At 44.7% G+C, this 20,331-nt stretch overlaps 1 protein-coding gene across 3 annotated transcripts in view; it reads right to left on the bottom strand.

The window, feature by feature from the left end:
- The window catches only part of LOC130367881 (DBIRD complex subunit ZNF326-like), a 112,089-nt gene that overhangs the window by 42,909 nt on the left and 48,849 nt on the right, over window positions 1–20,331 (bottom strand). For 2 of the 3 annotated variants that reach the window (XM_056570838.1, XM_056570836.1), the window contains exons 7-8: window positions 12,857–12,974; window positions 11,722–11,863 (exon numbers count right to left, since the gene is read on the bottom strand). In XM_056570838.1, the coding sequence (XP_056426813.1) occupies window positions 11,722–11,863; window positions 12,857–12,974 (260 nt within the window). Of the gene's footprint in view, window positions 1–11,721; window positions 11,864–12,856; window positions 12,975–13,837; window positions 13,911–20,331 lie in introns of all 3 variants that reach the window. The other variant, XM_056570837.1, reaches the window with a different exon arrangement.

Below are 20,331 nucleotides of genomic sequence, written 5' to 3'. Positions count from 1 at the left end.
ACCATAAAAATCTCATTCTCAGAGGATCCATTGGAGGACACAGACCTATGGCAACAAGAAAAGTCAGCTCCTCCCAGCAGGGTATACCCGCCCACAGGCATCTGAGCTAATCAGTTTTAGTCCCTGAGCAATAGGAGAAGACTGACAGGTCAAGCGAAAAACCACAAACTGTCTGAAAAACCAGAATAAAAAGTAACTGAACACCCCCTCGGACAGATAACTGAAATAGGAACACCAGAAAAAGGGTGGGAGCTGTGTCCCCCAATGGATCCTCCGAGAAAGAGATTTTGTTTCAGGCCCGAGTGCAAAATTGGAAGGAGTCGGGGAAAGGAAAACACGACCGGAGCTTCACACCAACGAAAATAAGACCGCCAGGTACGGTGGTAAATCTTCGCAGAGGAGGGCTTGCGAGCCCTGAGCATGGTGCGAAACACCTGGGTTGAGAAACCTCGGGCCCTTAGAACAGCGGTCTCAACCGCCACGCCGTCAAATGCAGCGACGGTAAATTGGGGTGGCACAGGGGACCTTGAGATAGGAGGTCTGTGGTAGCGGGAGGTGCAGCGGTAAGTCGTCCAGGAGCCTGACAATGTCAGCATACCACACCCTCCGGGGCCAGTCTGGAGCCACGGGAATGGCGGGGACGCCCTCTGCTATGAGTTTCCTCAGGACCCTGGGAATGAGAGGAAGGGGAGCGAACAGATAGGGTAGGGCGAAGCCCGACCAAGGGATCACCAGGGCATCTACGGCTAGAGCCAAGGGGTCCCAGGACTTCGACACAAAAAGAGGAACTTATTGGTTGTGGCAGGACACGAAGAGGTCCACATCTGGAGTGCCCCAGAGGTTGCAGATCTCTGCAAACACCTCCGGATGCAGGGACCGCTCGCCGGGGTTGGCTGAGGACCGGCTGAGAAAATCCGCTTCCCAGTTTTGTACTCCCAGAATGTAAATTGCGGAGATGTCCGGAAGCCTGAGTTCCGCCCAGAGGAGAATCTTGGTTACCTCGGCCATCACCGCTGAGCTGCGAGTGCCGCCCTGGCGATTGATGTACGCCACAATGAAGCAGACAAAGATAGATTGCCCTCAGTTCCAATATGTTGATGGGGAGAAGGGCTTCTTGGGGGGAGCAAAGACCCTGAACCGTACGGTCCCTGAAAATGCCTCCCAGCTCGACAGAATGGCATCTGTCGTGACAACTTGCCAGTGGACGGGCAGGAAGGAGCGCCCCTGAAGAAGCCGGGGGGAGCGGAGACACCATAGGAGGGACTGACGAGACCGTCGAGAGAGAACGATCTGGCGGTCGAGGGACAGAGGAGACCTGTCCCACCTGGAAAGAATCGCCAGTTGAACAGGATGGTAATGATACTAGGCGAAGGGCACTACTTCCATGGCCGCCACCATCCGACCCAGGACTTCCATGCAAAAGCGAATGGAAACTGGGGCAGGGTTCCGAAGAAATCGGACTCCTGACAAAAGTGTTAGCCGCTTGTCCGATGGAAGTTGAATGCAGTGAAGTGTGTATGGGGTCAGGGGGACTGGGCCACGGAATGCTTGTGGTGTGCAGTGAGGGGTGAGCATGGGTTGCGGTGGGTGTCACATTGGTGGTGGGTTTCATCACATAGTATAACATTCTTGTACATAGGCACACACAACTTGAGGACTGCTTCTATGGAAAATCTGAGGACTGCTTCCACAAACACATGGAAACACAGTGGAGGTAAGCTGTATAAACATGCACGTGTGCACATATTATGACTAATTTAGGATCCACTGTACCTCACGTAGTGGGACTGAATATTATGTTGATTTTACAATTAGATGTCACGATTTCACACATGACACTTGAGAATGAGATTTCACAAGGGGGGGGGGATTCAACACCACTCTTAATTATTAATTATTATCTTTCAATATTCTCTATCACTTTGGCCCCTAAAAAGAATAGAGAATATCCCTAAAATAACCCACTCTCTAGAGCTCCAGACCTTTTATCAGGGCAGATACAACCCAGATAACAATTTTTTCTGGGTTATATCACGCATATTATATTTATTTACGATTAATACCCTGAACCAATAATTAGATCAGGTACGCTCCAGGATCTACTTAACATATATCTATGTGACCTACTAAAAGCTCTTCTTTACTGCAGATCTAGGAGCCTTTTTTGTACTTGTTCGGAAGGTGGGAAACAACAGAGAACTATGGTGAAATATCTGGTGGCGGTGACTCATTGAAGAACATTGATGACAGGGAAGGACTCATGGCGAGCTGTGTCTCTTCAATATCATGGTGGAAAGATAGGAACAGAGCCTTCTTTGGGAGGCAGAAAGTTATAAAACAAAAAGGAAAAAGAATCCCGTGGTTTTCACACTCCTCAAAATATTAGGTGTGGACTCGAGAAAAGAGAGGAGCACCTAAGGAATAGCTATAGATGTCTTTTACTAGAACTGACAGACTAAAAGGCCACTGAGCCTCCTGTCTTGAATTACAATGAACCAGGAGAATTTGAGAAACACAGTACAGTAGACTATTATGATTAAGCTATAACATTTGAAATAAATTTAGATGTTTTGTAAAATGTGGTATACGATGTAAACAGTGGGTGTATGAATGACAGGGGTTGGAATGGATATGGTGGAAGATTCGGTTTGGAAGGGCCATGGTGAATGAGAGTATTTGAATGTGGTGTGGATGAGGTTTCATTTAATAATTATGTTTCAAGAAAACTGGTGGCACATAGGAGGGGTTCACATGTAAAGCTAAATACACTAATAAAACTCTTTTCAAGAATGATGTTGTGGTGGTTTAGATACTTCCTTAAATAGGGCTTATATTGATAGGCTGGCACCAGCTTGTCTTTATAATCAGATATAGATGGTTACATACACTAGGGATCATTGTATAAAGTAGTAGTGGCACACTTAATTGGGTATGTAACCGTGGAGTGTTTTTTTTTTTTTTTTTTTTAATTTCTGTAAATTTTGGTAGCTCACTAATGCCCACTGTTTGTTCACAGGGGTCCACTAAAAATGTCTCTAATCATGGAGGCATATATAAGGTTCTGTATATGTGCATACACATACATTAATATAAATATTCACATTTTACACATTTATATACAACTAGCGGAGTACCCGCCATTGCCCTAATACTTGTTGGGGAGGAAAATAAACAAACAAAGGAGGAAGCTTTTGACTTCATAACCCATCCTCATATATTGTTGTTATATCCCAACCCCATATCCCGACCTCCTATCCCGTTATCATATCTCAACCTCCTATCCCGATCTGTAATATGTGTACCAGGTATTGAAATATCTTCAGCCGTACGGAAATAATGTGGGAACATACATTTCCCATTGATTTGCATGGGACTTTAAACGAAAACCCTGACCTTCACAAATGGGGGTAGTTAAGGGTTAAATTAACTATTCTTTATTTTAAGTGGACATATAAGTAACATGTGACCAAGATTATCTAAGTTGATATTTATATTAACATCTCTTATACTTTATTTAACAATACAGATGAGATTGGACAAATATGGAGTTGTGTGGTTCAGGATATGTCATGATTGTAACAACAGTGGGCGCGTATGCGATCTTGCTCATTACCTCTACGTCCTGTTATATTCTATTTTATTCTATGGCGGAGGTGCGCTGACTATCTAGTCAACTTACATCCAAAAATACAAGGCACGTGCGCAGCTCTGTGCCATGCGTGCTTGGATTATTGAAGCCAGCAACATGGATTCCTTAGTAAGGCTGGGTTCACACTACGTTTTCCCCCATACGGGAGCGCATACAGCAGGGGGGAGCTAAAACCTCGCGCTCCCGTATGTCACCGTATGCGCTCCCGTATGTCATTCATTTCAATGAGCCGGCCGGAGTGAAACGTTCGGTCTGGTCGGCTCATTTTTGCGCCGTATGCACTTTTACAACCGGACCTAAAACTGTGGTCAACCACGGTTTTAGGTCCGGTTGTAAAAGCGCATACGGCGCAAAAATGAGCCGACCGGACCGAACGTTTCACTCCGGCCGGCTCATTGAAATGAATGACATACGGGAGCGCATACGGTGACATACGGGAGCGCGAGGTTTTAGCTCCCCCCTGCCGTATGCGCTCCCGTATGGGGGAAAACGTAGTGTGAACCCAGCCTTACTGCTCTGTATTTGTATCTACTGCGCATCCGCGAGCCTTTAGAGATCACACCAGCGCAGGGAAAGCACCATTGAAATCTATGTACGTGCGAGGCATATGGGTGTATTACTATGGCGAAATGTAGCAGGTGTATAGCCCGCACAAGCGTACTGCATCTATAGGAGAAGTATGGCACTGCAACTGTTTGTCTTTATGTATACGTCACCGGAACAGTATGAATGGTCAGTGTGTGTGTGTGAAAGGGGTGTAACCCACACCTGCCGGCACAGAGGTAATAAACATTATGTGTATATAAAGATGTGTTAGCGCTATAGTAGCCATGTGCCCCTGAGGAAGTCACCAAGAGTGACGGAACACAGGGGACCTATGTTTTTTTTTTGGGGGGGGGGGGGGGGGACCCGCTCTCCGCATGACAGCGTGACGTATATTTATCTGTTCCTTTCACTATTATTTTTCTTGATGCAAAAAGATCATGAACGGTTATGCAGCCCTGTATAAATTGCCTGGTATTCTGAGTACATATTATGCACAGTTTTTACTTTCTGTGTTTACTTCTGGATATTGTGTGTATTTTGATATTTACTGAACAGCTGCTTACTGTACATTCTATACTATTGATCTGAGGCTGGCTATTTTAGTGATAGGATTGCACTTTATTATCAGAGATTAGACGGGTGTTCTAGGGTCCCTCTCCATGGCTTTGGGTGGTCAGTAGTGTCATGGACCCCCTTTTTAACCCCTTAAGGACGCAGGGTTTTTCAGTATTTTCATTTTTTCCTCCTTACCTTTTAAAAGTCATAACCCTTTCAATTTTCCACCAAAAAATCCATATTATGGCTTATTTTTTACGTCACCAATTCTACTTTGCAGGGACATTAGTAATTTTACCCAAAAATCCATCGCGAAACGGAAAAAAAATCATTGTGCGATAATATCGAAAAACCCCCGCCATTTTGTAACTTTTGGGGGGCTTCCGTTTCTACGCAGTGCATATTTCGGTAAAAATTTCACCATATTATTCTGTAGGTCCATACGGTTAAAATGGTATCCTACTTATATAGGTTTCATTTTGTCGTACTTCTGGAAAAAAATCATAACTACATGCAGGAAAATTTACACGTTTAAAAATGTCCTCTTCTGACCCCTATAACTTTTTTATTTCCACGTACAGGGCGGTATGAGGGCTCATTTTTTGCGCTGTCATCTGAAGTTTTTATCGGTACCATTTTTGTTTTGATCGGACTTTTTGATCATTTTTTATTCATTTTTTAATGGTATAAAAAGTGACCAAAAATACGCTTTTTTGGACTTTGGAATTTTTTTACGTGTACGCCATTGACCGTGCGGTTTAATTAATGATATATTTTTATAGTTCGGACATTTACGCATGCGGCGATATCACATATGTTTATTTTTATTTACACTATTTTATTTTTTTATGGGAAAAGGGGGGTGATTCAAACTTTTATTAGGGAAGGGGTTAAATGATCTTCATTAACCCTTTTTTTTTGCAATGTTATAGCTCCCATAGGGATCTATAACACTGCACACACTGATCTTTTACACAGATCACTGGCATGTATTAACACAACTGTGATCAGTGTTATCGGCGCTTGACTGCTCCTGCCTGGATCTCAGGCACGGAGCAGTCATTCGCCGATCGGACACCGAGGAGGCAGGTAAGGGCCCTCCCGGTGTCCTGTAAGCTGTTCGGGACGCCGCAATTTCCCAGGGATACTTTCACTTTTGCTTCAGACGCGGCGGTCAGCTTTGATCACCGCAGCTGCAGGGTTAATACAAGGCATCACCGCGATCACTGCGTGACCCCGTGGCATATCGTGGGAGCCGGCGGAGGACATAAATATACGTCCTTCGTCGTTAAGGGGTCAAGTGGTTTTAAATTGTATGTGGCTATTTTTGTACAATAAAGTTTAATTTTGGTATTTCTAGTGTGCTATCAGTTCTCTGCTTTGCTTTCTTCATACAGTGTATTCAATTGATAGGCATATATAGCACCCAGTTTACATTACTATTAGAGGTTGAGCCCACTTTTCTCTATTATAATATACCATAGGAGGGACTGATGAGACTGTCGAGAGAGAACGATCTGGCGGTCGAGGGACAGAGGAGAGTTGAAGAGGATGGTAATGAAACTGGGCGAAGGGCACGGCTTCCATGGCCGCCACCATCCGACCCAGGACTTCCATGCAAAAGCGAATGGAAACTGGGGCAGGGTTCCGAAGTAATCGGACTCCTGACAAGAGTGTTAGCCGCTTGTCCGACGAAAGTCGAATGCGGTGCAGCGGCCGTGTCGAACTGGAGCCCCAGAAAAAACAGTGACTGGGTAGGAGAGAGGTTGGACTTGTCTTGATTGACTATCCAACCGAAACGAGACAAGGCCTGGAGGGTGAGACCAAGACTCTCCAGATTCTGAGCCCTGGTTGGAGCTCTGATCAGGAGGTCGTCCAAGTAAGGGATCACTGAATAAAAGGGCTACCACAGGCGCCAGGACCTTGGTAAAGACCCGCGGAGCAGTGGCCAGAGCGAAGGGAAGGGCTACAAACTGAAAATGGCCTTCCAGAACTGCAAAGCGTAGGTACCGCTGATGACCGGGGAATATTGGAATGTGGAGGTAGGCATCCTTGATGTCCACCGAGGAAAGAAACTCCCCTTGATCCATGGATGCAACTACCGAACGGAGAGCCTCCATTCAGAAATGGCAGAGTAGAAGATGCTGGTTGAGACGCTTGAGATCCAAGATCGGGCGTACAGAACCGCCTTTCTTGGGGACCACGAAGAGGTTGGAGTAAAAACCTCTAAAACATTCCCTAGGAGGAACCGGGACAATTACTCCCTGGATGAGAAGGGACTGGAGTGCGCCCCGAAATGCTTTTGCTAGCAAACAAGGGAAACAAAGCAATCCCCTGGGAAACAAAGCAATCCCTTGGAAGGGAGGAAAATTTGATCCTGTATCCGTTGGATACCACGTCCCTGACCCAAGAGTCCTGAACGTGCCTGGTCCAGGCATCTCTGAAGAGTAAGAGACGACCTCCCACTGAGAAAAATGGGGGGGCATCCCTTCAGGTCGAGGTAGGTTTGCGGGTGCCCGATTTGGCCGCAAAACGGCCGGAATGGTTATCTGATTTCCAGGAGGGACAGGTCTGGAAGGAGGGAGCCTTCTTGTCCCGCGTAGGTGCCTGCCTGGACCCTTCATTGGGATCAAAAGTCTGAAAGGACCGGAAAGAGGAGGACTTCCTACGTTAAGTAGTGCGAGCCTTATTCTGAGGTAATAAGGAACTCTTTCGGCCCGTCGCCTTTGAGATAATCTCATCTAGGCGCTTGCTAAAAAGCCGAGAACCAGCAAAGGGAAGTTCAGTCTTCTTGGAGGCGGCGCCCGCGTCCCAGGCTTTAAGCCCCATGGAGCGACGGAGGGCCATCAGGTTGCCTGTGGCAAAGGCAACACAGTGGGCCGACTGCATGGAAGCAGAACACAGAAAATCTCCAGCTTTGGAGCATTGGAGAGCTAGGTCAGATAATTCCTCCGAGGGGGATCCTGAAAGAATACCCTGGCGGAGTTGGGAAGACCAGACTGAGAGGGCCTTTGACACCCAGGCAGAAGCGAAAGCAGGAAGCAAGGAGGAACCTGCTGCCTCGAAGGCAAATTTTGGCAAGGTCTCCACCTTCTTGTCCGCTAAATCCTTGAAGGCAGCCACATCAGCCAATGGCAGGGTAGTGGCCTTAGAGAGGCGGGAGACCAGTGGATCCACAGTTGGGGAGGAAGTCCACCGAGCAATGAGGTCCTTGGCAAAGGGATATTGCGCTTGAACCTTCTTTGTTTCCTGAAACTTCTTGTCAGGGTGCCTCCAGCAAGGCGTAAAATTCAGCTTAACCCCTTAAGGACCCTTGACGTACGTGTACGTCATGACACCCTTGTACTTAAGGAATTCCGGCCCCTGCCGCGCGCCGGGCGGGGATCGGATCAGGATGCCTGCTGAAACCGTTCAGCAGGCATCCCGTGCAAACGCCCAGGGGGGGGGTCATCAGACCCCCCCATGTCGGCGATCGCGGCAAATCGCAAGTGAATTCACACTTGCGATTTGAGCGATTCCGGGTCATTCTGGGTCTATAGTGACCCGGAATATAAGGGGGATCGGGGTTGTCTAAGACACCCACAATCCCCCTGAAGGCATAGGAGTGAGGTGGCAGGGGTGCCACCCCTCCTATCCCTGCTATTGGTGGTCTAGACGCGATCACAATAGCAGATCGGGGGCGGGGGGGGTTAACTTTCGTTTTCCCAGTCCTGCCCACCCACAATAGGCGGGGCAGAACGGGGAACGAAAGGAGACTGGCGCCGAAGATCCACTTACCGATCCGGGCGGGCGACGGAGATCGGCGATGACGTGCGGCTGGATCCGACGGAAGCCGGTGAGTTGCCTAGCAACATCTGGAGGGTACATTTTGAGACCATTATACAGTGTTCTCTAACTGTAGCCCTCCAAATGTTGCAAAACTACAACTCCCAGCATGCCCAGACAGCTGTCTGGGCTTGCTGGGGTTGTAGTTTTGCAACAGCTGGAGGGCTACAGTTTGAGACCACTATATAGTAGTCCCTAAACTGTAGCCCTCCAGATCTTGCAAAACTACAACTCCTAGCATGCCCAAACAACTGTTTGCTGTCTGGGAATGCTGGAATTTGTAGTTTTGCAACAGCTGGAAGACCACAGTTTGGAGATCACTTTGCAGTGTTCTCTAAAACTGAAGCCCTCCATATGTTGCAAAACTGCAAATCCCAGCATGCACAGACAGCAAACAGCTGTCTTGGCATGCTGGGAGTTGTAGTTGCGTACCTCCAGCTATTGCATAACTACATCTCCCAGAATGCCCTTCAGCGATCAGTACATGCTGGGAGTTGTAGTTTTGCAACAGCTGGAGGCACACTGGTTGGAAAATACTGAGTTAGGTAACAGAACCTAACTGAAGGTTTTCCAACCAGTGTGCCTCCAGCTGTTGAAAAAGTATATCTCCCAGCATGCACGGTCTGTCAGTACATGCTGGGAGTTGCAGTTTTGAAACAGCTGGAGGTTTGCCCCCCCCCCATTGTGAATGTACCCTTTATAAAAATGGTAAATTTGGGAAAAAACCTGCACTTAAGTGAAACACATCCGAATTTAACGAAAAGTCGTCAAACACCTGTGGGGTGTTAAGGCTCACTGGACCCTTTGTTACATGCCTTAAGGGGTGTAGTTTCCAAAATGGTATGCCATGTGGGGAGCTTTCTGCTTTTCTGGCACCATAGGGGCTTCCTAAATGTGAAATGCCCCCCAAAAACTATTTCAGAAAAACTCAATCTCCAAAATCCCATTGTCGCTCCTTCCCTTCTGAGCCCTCTACTGCGCCCGCCGAACACTTGACATACACATATGAAGTATTTCCTTACTCGAGAGAAATTGGGTTACAAATTTTGAGAGTATTTTTCTCCTTTTACCCCTAGTAAAAATTCAAGACTGGGTCTACAAGAACATGAGGGTGTAAAAAATGAAGATTTAGAATTTTCTCCTTCACTTTGATGCCATTCCTGTGAAACACCTAAAGGGTTAACACACTTCCTGAATGTCATTTTGAATACTTTGAGGGGTCATTTATGGGGTATTTCTAATATGAAGGCCCTTCAAATCCACTTCAAACCTGAACTGGTTCATGAAAAATCCAGATTTTGAAAATTTTGTGAAATATTGGAAAATTTCTGCTGAACTTTGAAGCCCTCTGATGTCTTCCAAAAGTTAAAACATGTAAACTTTATGATGCAAACATAAAGTAGACATATTGTATTTGTGAAACAAAATATAATTTATTTGGAATGTCTATTTTCCTTACAAGCAGAGAGCTTCAAAGTTAGAAAAATGAAACATTTTACATTTTTTCATAAAATTTGGGAATTTTTCACCAAGAAATGATGCAAGTATCAACAAAATTTTACCACTAACAAAGTAGAATATGTCAAGAAAAAACAATCTTTGAATCAGAATGAAAGGTAAAAGCATCCCAGCGTTATTAATGCTTAAAGTGACAGTGGTCAAATGTGCAAAAAACGCTCTGGTCCTACAGTGAAAATTGGCCTGGTCCTTAAGGGGTTAATCTTCAGATTGCATACACTGTTCAATGCTTTGCCACAGCATTAATCAGTGTTATCTGCGCTCCATTGTTCCACCCTGCCATGGCTACCTGGAGCATTGACGCACCGAGCGGATGACAAGGAGCAAAGTAAGAGACCTTCTGCGAGGCCTCCAAGGTGGGATGATTGGCGATATCTGGCATTAGCCGTGGGTCCTGGTTACTGATAGCAACTGGGACCCACTGGGCACGAAGGTTCATAACAGTGGGAGCCGGCAATGGACGTAAATGTACATCCATTGTCATTAAGGGGTTATCACAACTATTGATCCTATGGTTTCCATAATTCCATGACTTTTCCAAATTCAATGTTAAGGAGTGTACAGTATGTGATCCTTCAATGGCGTACCAGAACTTTTAGATAACTTCTCAGAATGAGCTGATTTTTGTGTGACACATGAGGCACAGCAGTTCTAGGCATTATATAATTGCAAATAGTATTTTAACCTGTTTTTTTCTCTGCAGTTTTCAGTTCTACTCAAACAAGTGTTAAAAACTAGTTGCTAAGAGGTCATCCATACAGTGCACACACACAGAAAAGGGGAATCCTGCTCCCCTATATCTCTTCAGCACACCCTCTGAAGCCGCAGCATATAGGATATTATAGACCAGTACTGGTCAGTCCAAGCTGTAAATACAGCACTAATGTGAGGTATAACACTTACTAGAGCTTTCAGCTGCTTCCCTGTGTATCGTCCTCTTCATAGATCTGTAGCTTCTCCCCCCTTTCCCCGCATAGACTTCTATGGGCAGCTGTAACCTGATACTTGAAAAAACTGATCTTTTGAATGATAAGTCTAGGAGGATGGGAACAGTAAAGGAGTCTCATAAGGGGGAAAGGCATGTTTCTCCAATAAGATATATTGCAAAGATTATTTTATATTCACTTGTAATATTGATTTATGCAGAGTGTCTTGAAAGATTAGTGACTATTTAAAGCATCCTTCCCAACTTGTGGCTTACCAGCTGTTGGAAAACTACACCTCCCATGCAATGACAGCCGAAGGTTACTTGGGGAAAGAGTCAAGACAGGAACAGCTGGGAACCAGTTATCTAACAGGGATATACTTAGTGGCATATTTCTGTTTTTTTGCAGATGCACCAGGAATCTTCAGAGACTAAGATAAAGTCTTTCCAGCAATGATCAAATACATGGTCACTTTCATTACTGACTCTGGAAGTAACTAGTTGCTGTGTTGTCTGTAGACAATGCCGCGGTATCTATCTACCATCTTATGACTATACAGAACACAGCATGCTGGACTGAACAGGAGGACAATGACAGTGACATCAATATACAACCATGAATAGTCTGAATGCAAATTACTGTTTTATCAGTGTGATAGCCTGGAATTAGATGTGATAGGAAGACAGAGATCCCATAGTATACCTCTATGAAGCCTCCCTTCACTTTGGGAAGTCTATTTTTCACATAGTTGAGATGCTCCTTATGGAAGTCACTCTGTTGGTGAATGTCCATCTCCTCCTCGTAGAACGTGCCGAAATGACACAGAGTGCAGGAAAACTGGATACTGAAAGGAAGATCACTTATGTTAGTCATTTTTAATTTTATGTTTTATATATCTAGTGTGCTGTACTGTATACAGTGGGTGGAAAAAAAGAATTGAACACTACACCATTTTTTTGTCACTAGATATATTTCCAAAGAAGATGCTACTGACATAAGAATTTCTCTAGATGTTGGTAACAACCCAAGTAATCCATTCATACAAAGAAAACAAATAAGCTAAGAAATTATACTATGGGTAATAAATGGGAAATGACACAGGGAAAAAGTATTAAACACTCTTACTGATATTTAATACTTTGCACAAAAGCCTTTGTTGGTAATGACAGCTTAAGGACGCCTCATGGAAGGAGAAACTAGTTGCATACATTATTTTAGAAGGCTTTTGGCCCAAACCAGTCTTCATATCTGAAAGGTTCTGTGAGCCTCTTCTATGAATCATGATATTTCCATAGATTTTCACTAGGACATAAGTCAGATGATTGACTGGGCCATTCAATCAGCTTTATTTGTGTATTTGGGATCATTGTCTTGCTGCAATGTCCGCCCTTGTTCAATCATCATTATCCTGGTAGATGGCAGCAGATTTTTGTCAACAAGGTCTCTGTAAATTTGCTTATTTATCCTTCCTTCAATTACGTGACATTTGCCTGTACAGTCTGTACCCGTGTATTAGGTAGTTGTGCTGGCTATGTTTCTTTTTTTTTTTGCAGTACAGTCTGCTGTAAAGCCGCCCCACACCATGATGTTCCCACCTCCAAACTTCACTGTTATAGTGTTTTTAGTGTGATGTGTAGTGCTATTTCTCCTCCAAAAATGATGTGTATTATGACATCCAAACAGTTCTGCTCTCATCTGACCGCACTATTTCACTGACTTTTCCAAATGTTGTGCAGCAAACTTTACCCGAGCCTCAACATGCTTTATATTCAAAATGGAGTCTTGTTAGGGGGAGGGGGTGTGCATACAGGCCATGGTGGCGCAGTGCATTACTTACTGTTTTCTTTGAGACAACAGTATCTGATAATTCAAGGTCTTCACAAGTGTCCTTGGCTCTTGAACAATTCTTCTGATTATTCTTCTCACTACTCTGTCAGAAATCTTGTGAGAAGCACCTGGTCGAGACAAATGGTGAACTTTTTGTCTTTTGACTCCTGTATTATGGCTCCAATAGTTCTCATTGAAACATTCAGAAGCTTAGAAATGCACCTGTAACCAATGCCATTGTTACGTTTTGCTACAATTAGGCTGTGAAGGTCTTGAGACAGCTCTTTGCTTTTACCCATCATGAGATGTGTCTTGTGTGACACTTTGGCAATGAGACCTTTTTGTAGCCATTAGATGGGACTGAACTAGCTGATATTAAAGGTGTTATTCAGAAAAAAACTTTTTTTTATATATCATCTGGCTCCAGAAAGTTAAACTGATTTGTAAATTACATCTCTTAAAAAATCTTAATCCTTTCAGTACTTATGAGCTGCAGAAGTTGAGTTGTTCTTTTCTGTCTAAGTTCTCTCTGATGACACCTGTCTCGGGAACTGTCCAGAGTAGAAGCAAATCCCCATAGCAAACCTCTTCTACTCTGTGCAGTTCCTGAGACAAGCAGAGAGCACTGTTGTCAGACAGAAAATAACTCAAATTCAGCAGCTGATAATTATAGGAAGGATTAAGATTTTTTTTTAATAGAAGTAATTTACAAAATCGGTTTAACTTTCTGGAGCCAGTTGATATATAGAAAAAGTTTTTTCTTGCAATACCCCTTTAATTTACACTGAAAAGGGGCTTTTTTAATTACTGATAGATTTCAGCAGTTGTCTTGGCTTTCTATGCCTTTTTGCACCTCCCTTGCTTCATGTGTTCAATACTTTTTACCTGTGTTATTTCACATTATTACACATATGGTAATGTGTTCAATACTTATTTTACGTGTTGTATATTATAAATGTTTTTTCCCCAAAATATCCTCTGAACCACATACCTATTCACAAAATGGGGACCTATGAATTCATTCTGACTCTCTTGGTGTTCTTTACTAGATGACTGTGTATGTTCTGTAGGAAAAAGAAGTCAAAGGTGAAATCTGGTGGCTCAGGCACAATCTGGTATCTCTTAAAACCAGGAGCAGAAATCTGAGTAGTGAGAATCAATTCTGAGACTTTCCGGATGCCTTTAATCTAAGCAATAAAATACGGTACTAAAAATATAGGTGCACACCACACCATACAGCAGTAAAAAAATATAGGTGCACACCACACCATACCATACTAGTAAAAGCCCAAATGTAACCAGGGTGACAGGATCCTGCTCAACTATATTACCAGACGATCATCTTCAATAGTCATATGTAGTGAAATATTTGCTGATACGTGAAGTCCTGCTCAACACGATGATGATCACAGAATCTTCTATATTAAGTATTCAGAATGCGTTGTCTGTACACTTCATATAGAAGATTCTGTGATCATCATCCTGGTGAACAGCCCTTCATTCATCAGCAAATGAATAGGCAGATATACACTCAACACTGAAACACCAAAAAGGAAAAATTATGGAAATCAGAATCAGTAGACATGTTATTCACATGCAAATAAAAAGCAAGGAGTTTGAGAGCCACAGGAAGAAATACACATACTATGGTTGCCTGAAAAAAATGTTCTGCCAAGCTGAATTCACTTGGGCACGCCAATCATCAAGATTTGCTGCTGGCAGCTCCCTTTGCAAGTGCCAAGCAACAACCTCCCAGATGTGCTCAATGGAAGACTAGTCCAGAGATCCTGTACGCCATGGTAGCACATTAAGGCTATGCAGGCTGTTTACAGTAGCGCAAGAAACATGTGGCCTGGCGTCATGTTGAAAAAGGGAAACTAGGACACTTCTGAAAAATAGCTGTTGGTTCTATGACCAAATCACTCAACATCAAGCTGTTAATGTTCCAGAAATAAAGACTAGAAGAGTCCGGCTACCATACCGTCTGCCATCCGACACCATAATATCAGGAGTAGAAAAGACTGAAGGCCTCTTCATGGCACTGCCCATAAGGTCTCCATACCAATGTTCAGCTATCATTGCATCACAGACAAAAGTGTGATTCACCCCTGAAAAGGACCGACCTCCACTGCAGTCTTGTTCTGCACCATGTTAGCCTTTGAGATTGGTGGCATGAGGTCAATGGAACACCTGTAGCTGGAAGTCTGACTCCAAGCCTAATGTTGAACAATTGTTTCTGATAATTTGTGTAGACACTGTCAATGTCCTAGGTTTAGTATATGGCATCCAATTTCACTCTCAGTACAGAATGGACCACTATGTGCCATTCTTTTCATCAACCATGTAAAGATTCACCTATGTACACCTAATGTTGTCATTGCAGTTCGTCACCTAACTACTCGTATATGCAATGCTAAACAGCGCTGGCCTCTTGGTCAATGGGCATAGCGATCTGCTGGAATGATGAACCAAGGTCTCTTAGATCAAGGATTCTGTTTCTCAATCACGTTTTATCTTACGTTTATATTATACCCCTGTGAAATTGAAACGGATTGACGTCTCCCCTTCTGATGTATGTTTTCGCTGTGGGGTGGGGGTAGGGACATTTTTGCATGCCGTATGGAGTTGGCCCTGTATGGTGCCATTTTAGAGAGAAGTAACGCATTTTTTATGTCAGACCACTTAGAATTCCCATACCTTCTGACCCCTGAGATTTGTCTGCTGGGTCTCATCAATGAGGTAGAATTGGTTTCCTATAGATGTCTCTTGATTTGATTTTTTGCTTTTTTTGTGCTCGACAGTGATTAAGGCCTGGAAAGATACCAGTTCTCCTCCCCTCTCTAGATGGATCAGAATGATTAAAAAGTATGTCCCATTGTACCAGATCTTATACATTAGTAGGAAGGGTCCACGTAAGTTTGATAAAGTTTGGATGCCTTGGTTGCTTTTGGATGCCCCCTTTTCCGTATTTCCCCTTTGTTGTTGCGGAGAGTGGTGTCTCCGGGTTGTGAATGTATGTGTTTGTCCATTGTTTTGGGGCTGGTCCAGCTATGGGAGTTTCTCATTATCCTCCTGTGTATGCACTCTTTGAGACTGCAGTCTATGCCAACTGTATCCTGAACAGACTGACTTTATTTTGTAGCTGATTGCTGCTCTCTTTATTTGTCTTCTGTTCCTCTCAGTTTGCAACATGTGGCGATAACAGGCACATCAATAAATGTGATTTCTTAAGCTTCACGTAGCTGGAAAAATAATCTTTGGATCTGGCTTTAATGATCTCTGTATGTAGCCCCAAGAATGGAAGGCTTCTGAGGCTTCAGTCATTAGGTGAGACTAGCCACTAGACCCATTTCTAATTATTATAACTCTTGCAAAGAACTCTTTGGGCGTCATACAGTTGCCTTGCCAACTAAACCACCCAGGGCGCACTTGCATCTCTAAACGTTGATTTGAAGAAAAGGCAGTATTTTTATAGGTACCCTTTAACCCCTTCAGGACGGAGCCCATTTTGGCCTTAAGGACCGGAGCGTTTTTTGCACATCTGACCACTGTCACTTTAAACATTAATAACTCTGGAATGCTTTTAGTTATCATTCTGATTCCGAGATTGTTTTTTCGTGACATATTCTACTTTAACATAGTGGTAAATTTTTGTCGATACTTGCATCATTTCTTGGTGAAAAATACGTAAATTTGATGGAAAATTTTGCATTTTTCTAACTTTGAAGCTCTCTGCTTGTAAGGAAAATGGATATTACCAATACATTTTTTTTTTGGTTCACATATACAATATGTCTACTTTATGTTTGCATCATAAAATTGACGTGTTTTTACTTTTGGAAGACACCAGAGGGCTTCAACGGTCAGCAGCAATTTTCCGATTTTTCAAAAAATTTTCAAACTCAGTATTTTTCAGGGACCAGTTCAGGTTTGAAGTGGATTTGAAGGGTCTTCATATTAGAAATACCCCATAAATGACCCCATTATAAAAACTACACCCCCCAAAGTATTCAAAATGACATTCAGTCAGCGTTTTAACCCTTTAGGTGTTTCACACGAATAGCAGCAAAGTGAAGGAGAAAATTCACAATCTTCATTTTTTACACTCACATGTTCTTGTAGACCCAATTTTTGAATTTTTACAAGGGGTAAAAGGACAAAATTTTTACTTGTATTTGTAGCCCAATTTCTCTCGAGTAAGCACATACCTCATATGTCTTTGTAAAGTGTTCGGCGGGCGCAGTAGAGGGCTCAGAAGGGAAGGAGCGACAAGGGGATTTTGGAGAGTACGTTTTTCTGAAATGGTTTTTGGGGGGCATGTTACCTTTAGGAAGCCCTTATGGTGCCAGAACAGCAAAAAAAAAACACATGGCATACCATTTTGGAAACTAGACCCCTCGGGGAATGTAACATGGGATAAAGTGAACCTTAATACCCCACAGGTGTTTCACGACTTTTGCAAATGTAAAAAAAAATAAAAAATTTTGCCTTGAAATACGACAGGGCTCCAAAGTGAGAGCGCCATGCGCATTTGAGGCCTAAATTAGGGATTGCATAGGGGTGGACATAGGGGTATTCTACGCCAGTGATTCCCAAACAGGGTGCCTCCAGCTGTTGCAAAACTCCCAGCATGCCTGGACAGTCAATGGCTGTCCGACAATACTGGGAGTTGTTTTGCAACAGCTGGAGGCTCCGTTCTGGAAACAGTGGCGTACCAGACGTTTTTCATTTTTATTGGGGAGGGGAGGGGGGCTGTGTAGGGGTATGTGTATACGTAGTGTTTTTTACTTTTTATTTTATTTTTTGTTAGTGTAGTGTAGTGTATTTAGGGTACAGTCGCACGGGCGGGGGTTCACAGTAGTTTCTCGCTGGCAATTTGAGCTGCAGCAGAAAGTTTGCGGCAGCTCAAACTTGCAGCCAGATACTTACTGTAATCCTCCGCCCATGTGAGTGTGCCCTGTACATTCACATTGGGGGGGACATCCAGCTGTTGCATAACTACAACTCCCAGCATGCCCGTTGGCTGTCGGTGACTGGTGAGAGTTGCAGTTTTGCAACAGCTGTAGGCACACTGGTTATGTATCACTGAGTTTGTGACCTAACTCAGTGTTTCACAACCAGTGTGCCTTCAGCTGTTGCAAAACTACAACTCTCAGCAGTCACCGACAGCCAACGGGCATGCTGGGAGTTGTAGTTATGCAACCAGCAGATGCACCACTACAACTCCCAGCATGCACTTTAGCTATTTGTGCAAGCTGGGAGTTGTAGTTATACAACAGCTGAAGGTACACTTTTCCATAGAAAGAATGTGCCTCCAGCTGTTGCAAAACCATAAGTCCCAGCATGCCCATAAGGGAATGCTGGTAGTTGTGGTGGTCTGCCTCCTGCTGTTGCATAACTACAGCTCCCAGCATGCCCTTTTTGCATGCTGGGAGCTGTTGATAAGCAACAGCAGGAGGCTGTCACTCACCTCCAACGATCCAGACGATGCAGGTCAGTCCCGCCGCCGCAGCTGCTCCTGGGGCCCCGATCCCAACAGGGGCGCCGGGGATCGGGGTCCCCAGCACCCGGGGTGCACGTCACGCACCCGCTCACGTCCTCCGGAAGAGGGGCGGAGCGGGTGCGGGAGTGACACCCGCAGCAGGCGCCCTGATTGGTCGGCCAGTAATCCGGTCGACGAATCAGGGCGATCGTGAGGTGGCACCAGTGCCACCTCACCCCTGCAGGCTCTGGCTGTTCGGGGCCGTCAGAGACGGCCCCGAACAGCCAGTAATTCCGGGTCATCGGGTCACTGGAGACCCGATTGACCCGGAATCGCCGCAGATCGCTGGACTGAATTGTCCAGCGATCTGCGGCGATCGCCGACATGGGGGGGCATAATGACCCCCCTGGGCGATATGCCGGGATGCCTGCTGAACGATTTCAGCAGGCATCCGGCTCCGGTCCCCAACCGGCTAGCGGTGGGGGCCGGAATTCCCACAGGCGTATGGATACGCCCTCGGTCCTTAAGGACTCGGGATGCAGGGCGTATCCATACGCCCTATGTCCTGAAGAGGTTAAGAGTAGGTTTACCTTGAGAAGAAAGATTTTTAGCTGCATAAAGTCTGTTTTTGCACATAAAATCATGCTAAATGTTGTTGTTGTGCATTTCTATGTTGATTATATTAAAGAATCATTCCGTGTTTTTTGCTCATATCATGCACACTCATTATCACTAGTCTTACAGCGCCATATGTTTTATTCCAGTGCAGCTGCAGCTATGCTATTTGTTACTATAACCAACATGTGATCACCAATCTGACTCTCCAAATCCTTCAGTGCCAAATGGTGAGAACAGGATGTAAGTTTAGGGTCAACTGACTTCCTGTAATTACAAGATGACATCATCATCAACCAGATCACCTCCTAATTGCTCTCATTTCTCTCCTTTACCAGTTCCATCTGCTATCTCTATGGGATCAGGATATAAGGAGATTTTTTGTTCTTACCGTAAAATCCTTTTCTTGGAGGATCCAATGGGGGAAACAGACCTTGGGAATATGCTGTTGTTGCTAGGAGACTTGACACTATGGAAACCAAAAAGGTCGGCTCCTCCCAGCAGGATATACCCGCCTACAGAGCCAGAGGTAATCAGTTTAGTCCCAGAGCAGTAGGAGAGGACCAAAAGGCAGAAAACCAAGACCAGTCCGATGTAACCAACGAACAAAAAATAACTGAATGCACCCACGGACAGGTAACCAAACCAGGAACACCAAAAGCAAGGGTCGGAGCTGTGTCCCCCAATAGATCCTCCGAGAAAAGGATTTTATGTTAAGAACAAAAAATGTCCTTTTCTCTATCGGCTGCATTGGGGACACAGACCTTGGGATGTACCAAAGCCATCCCTAGGGTGGGCACAGAAACCAGTCAGGGGGCAGGCTGGACCACCGCCGCCTGCAACACCTTACAGCCCAGACTAGCATCAGCAGATGCAAAGGTATGAACCTGATAGAATTTTGTAAAAATGTGCAAGGACGACAAGGTAGCTGCATTACAGACTTGTGAGGCCGAAGCCCTGTTACAGAGAGCCCAGGAAGCTCCGACAGAATGTCTGGAATGAGCTGAAACCTTAAAGGGAGGGGTCTTCCCTTTACAACGGTAAGCTTCCGAAATGGCAGACCTGATCCACCGCGAAATGGTGTCCCTTGAAGCAGGTTGTCCCTTACGGCGACCGTTCGTAAGAACAAAAAAGGAGTCACACTGACGAAAGGAAAGAAGTGATAGAGAGGTAGGTTCGTACAGCCCGCACCACATCCAGTTTATGGAGCAAATGCCCCTTAGGATGAGATGGAGCAGGGCAAAAGGACGGGAGGACTATGTCCTCATTGAGGTGGAAAGCAGAAATCACCTTAGGTAAAAAGGATGGAACCGGACATCCTGGTGGATGATCAGGAGAGCGGCAGGATAGAGCCACCAGCTCTGAAACCCGTCTAATAGAGGTAATTG

Source organism: Hyla sarda, chromosome 4 (genome assembly GCF_029499605.1).
Source record: "Hyla sarda isolate aHylSar1 chromosome 4, aHylSar1.hap1, whole genome shotgun sequence".
Taxonomy (NCBI): domain Eukaryota; kingdom Metazoa; phylum Chordata; class Amphibia; order Anura; family Hylidae; genus Hyla; species Hyla sarda.
Note: the sequence above shows the minus strand (reverse complement) of the source record. Positions and strands in the feature narration are given on the sequence as shown.